Source organism: Sinocyclocheilus grahami, unplaced genomic scaffold, assembly GCF_001515645.1.
Source record: "Sinocyclocheilus grahami isolate Dianchi unplaced genomic scaffold, SAMN03320097.WGS_v1.1 scaffold34.1, whole genome shotgun sequence".
In the NCBI taxonomy this organism is placed as follows: Eukaryota; Metazoa; Chordata; class Actinopteri; order Cypriniformes; family Cyprinidae; genus Sinocyclocheilus; species Sinocyclocheilus grahami.
The window spans coordinates 1740303-1744229 of NW_015505213.1; the positions used below are offsets into that span (position 1 = coordinate 1740303).

The following is a 3927-nucleotide window of genomic DNA, read 5'->3' on the forward strand; positions in this document are numbered from 1 at the left end:
TGGAGTTGTGTGGTTTTGCCTGCAGCACTTAAGAGCGTTTTTCGCTTTAGCAGCCAGCGGGGAGTGGAAAATGGAACACCTGGAGTGGATTTAGAGCTTGGATTTGGAGTTGAGAGGGGAAATCTGGCTCCGCTCCACTCCTATGTGCTCCAGACCATGAAGCTTTGGTTTCTTTTTTGGAACCATTTTCGTTCATGACTAAAAAAAAAGAACGATATTAATTGTTTATTAAAAAAAACAAATTCTTTAGCAATATAATTCCTTAATATAAGAAATATTATATAATAAATGTATTACATCGTGTAACAATCTATAAGTTCTCGCTGTTTGTGTGAAACTGTTTAAATCTATCTTCAAAAATGATAATTTCACAGAATATCTACTAATGTTACTTTTAAAGAGTAACATGACCAACATTTTATTTAAACAACGATATTCAGTGAACAAAATAACCACTTTTATAGAAATCTGCAAATAAGTTTTAAATGGGGTTCCAATGATAAAAGCATCCTAACAGACCGCGATTCGTAAGCATCCCTTTAACAGGACCGTATGGTGATGGTTGGAGTTCTCCGGCCTCTTGAAAAATACACACACCCCATTATTAGGAAGCGCTTGAGCGCATCAGGAGGACAGATTGGTCCAGTTCTCCACGCTGCGCCACAATAAAGAACCTCTTTCGCGCTAGAACGATTGTATATACCTCTATAACAGTCGTTGCATTAGCTGCATTGTTTCATCTGTAATAGTGGGAGGCTGGAGCATATCGTGGGAGGCAGTTTGCGGTTCGCTCGGTCAGTGTGGGGAGCGCTGCCATTATATCCACTGGGTCACATCGAACGGATGGAGGAATATACTACGGGTGGAGGAGGAACGGATGAATAAGGGATTTTAAGAGACCTGCATTACGAGACGTTTTTTCTTTTTTTACGGCTCTCTCTATCGGGGTTCCCCCAGCAGTTGTCTTGCAGAGGCGGGCAAGCTTTAAACAATAGCGCCCCGAGGAGCGCTGGATACAGTATCGCTGAGCGCAGAGCCTCGGGCATCATCATCATCATCATCATCACCATTCACTACTACGAGCGTTCACCAATGGAGACGGCCACGCGCTCTAGTGTCCCTCACACATAGATTACAAAGATCCGTAGGTGTAAAATCTGACCATCATCATAACCGTCATTCGTGGAAACGTATCCTGCAATGATGAATTCTGCCGAGGCGGCTGAGGAAGGACCGAACGATCCAGATACGGAGCCGTTTTTCAAAACAGGTAGTCTTATTAATTGTTTTTTGTTTTTTTTTACATTGGATGTCAATGAGTTTATTTTACTCACTAGGTGCATCCATCCGCACATGCACTTAGAGGTTGCATTACAGAGTTAAACAGCATTAGAAGCTGTCGGATGTGTCCCATTATGTCCGAATGGCATAATTTAGCGGTCTGGATGTGCATCGCACCCTTCACATATAGGCTATTGTATACATCGAGCCTGTGATGCATATGTGTGATAAAACTGCCATATTCCTCAAAAGCCTGTGTGTGATATGTTCATACGTGCTTTGGCACGTTCAACGCCCTTACACTGCATGTCTGGGTTATTGTGCACAAGAGCAAGGAATCCCCCTGTAAATAGGATGCTACCTCACCTGTCACTTTTTCTCACACCTTCAACACCTTCTCTAATTACGTTTCTATCACCTCTGGACGCGCCGGGCGCGGCTCAGCCTTTTGTCGGTCGTGACATTGATTCATGTTTCTGAAGCCTGTTGATTCAGACAAACTGCAGATCGTCTTAGTGCTGTACTTCTTTTTTCATGAGAAACAGAAAAGCTTTTTATTATGAGAAAAGGCAGCGTGGAGAGATGCAAGAAGGGCATCTACTCTTCTGCATCCAGCCAAGCCCCTGCTCATGTCCACCCTGACACCTCCACCAGCTGTGGTTCAGTGATTATATTCACTTTTATGTACTAGAGATTCACCAGTGCATGAGCTATGACTCTTAAAACTGACCCACTTCTGGTAACATAAGCCAATAATGCACTTCTGTCTGTATGTTCCCTATGTAAAGCTCTGTGTGCATCTGTGTTGGAATGTGAACATGCATCTGTCATATGTGAGTATGGTATGGCGTGCATTCACTGTGTTTTGGGAATAAATATATATTATGTGTCGTTTGCATCTATCCTGCTGTGGTGCGGATGGTGTTTGTTTACATGTGAAGATCATACACTGTATTATACATATCAGTGTCTGCATAACTTACGGTTTATAATTATTATATGAACAGAGATGGCTAAACATATAGTTTCTACTGTATATGGATAAGTGTTTTGGGCTAGTTGCTGTTTTACACTCCTGTTAATATTTCTCAGCTTATATGTCTTGCTTTTGAGCATTTCCATCATTGTTGCACAGGTAAAAAGATACAGTTAATTTAACCCATATTGACCCACATTTGTGATAACATGCCCCAGTAGCGGGTCAAATTATATGAGAAGTTGTCACACTGAGAATCTGCCATTATAGCACATTTAAACTGTCAAACAATTACTAAGTACAAAACATTCAATGCAAAAGCAAAAATGCAATATGTAACATACAGAAATATCCTAAATATTACCATTGTTATGTTTAATATACACCATAAATAGATATAAATAAATTGCATAAATTGTATAAATTATAAATAAAGTATAAATTGCATAAAATTACAACATTTGAAACACATGACTTGCTTGCAAATGCCTTTGTTGTAAGAAAGCCACATTTTAACCATTTTATAAATTTTTTAAAATTGCATTCATATATTCATATGGATATTACATTAATGTATGTCAGTGTGGTTTACTGTGTTCACTTTTTATGAATCAGCTAGAAAAATATTATATTGGAATTTTAAACAAGAAGATTGAATTTATAAAAAAAAATGTTGACTGCAAAAACTCAATATTCTCAATATTTTTGTAATTTTGTTTTTTATTTCTGGTAGAAAAGTTCATTTTCTAAAATGAAAGAAAAATGCTTTGAGATTTTAAGTCTTGTTTTTTCTTTTCTTTTTTTTTCATATGTAGAACGATCAAATTATTTTTGAATTCTGAAACGTACATTTACTTACGTTTTAACAGGCACTAAAACGCACAATACAGACGTATTTTCAGCATCTAAACATACAAATAATTAGGTATTTTCAGCATATAAATGTACAAAACTGGCGTTTTGAATGAATCTTTATGAATATTGAAATCACGGCATTAATTTTATTATTGTTGTTGTTTTTAGTTGTCATATCAATGACCTTATGCTTTCAGCTGAATTATTAAATTGTTTACTCGCTTACTTCATATGAAATGATAACATTTCGTTTTGTTCTGTGATTTCTGCTGCCAGCTCATTTCCAAGAATAGGCCTACATAATATTAAACAAGACTTCACTTTAAACCCTTAAAATAAATAACGTTTGCAATCTTTTAACCTTTACTTGTCATGTAATGTTTATTTTATTTGCCATGGGCCACAAAAGGCGTTCTTTAGTTGTCATATCAATGACCTTATGCTTTCAGCTGAATTATTAAATTGTTTACTCGCTTACTTCATATGAAATGATAACATTTCGTTTTGTTCTGTGATTTCTGCTGCCAGCTCATTTCCAAGAATAGGCCTACATAATATTAAACAAGACTTCACTTTAAACCCTTAAAATAAATAACGTTTGCAATCTTTTAACCTTTACTTGTCATGTAATGTTTATTTTATTTGCCATGGGCCACAAAAGGCGTTCCCTTTCAAGGGAACTTCGAGACTCCCCTAGGGGTCGCTATGGGGAATGCCTCGTCGTGACCCCTGTCTGAAGCATACATTGAAAAAACACCAACAACACGTTGGCCAGCGACAGCCATGACGTCACTACCGGTGCGACTATAGTATAA

The 3927-nt window shown here is 37.5% G+C and overlaps 1 protein-coding gene across 1 annotated transcript in view; it reads left to right on the forward strand.

Annotated features, from left to right (window-relative positions):
- The first annotated feature begins 686 nt into the window (after nucleotides 1-686).
- Nucleotides 687-3927, forward strand: part of kalrnb (kalirin RhoGEF kinase b) — an 86860-nt gene continuing 83619 nt past the window's right edge. Inside the window, exon 1 of the mRNA XM_016266868.1 lies at nucleotides 687-1270. Coding sequence (XP_016122354.1) covers nucleotides 1201-1270 — 70 coding nt within the window. The 5' untranslated portion in view covers nucleotides 687-1200. The remainder of the gene's footprint in view (nucleotides 1271-3927) is intronic.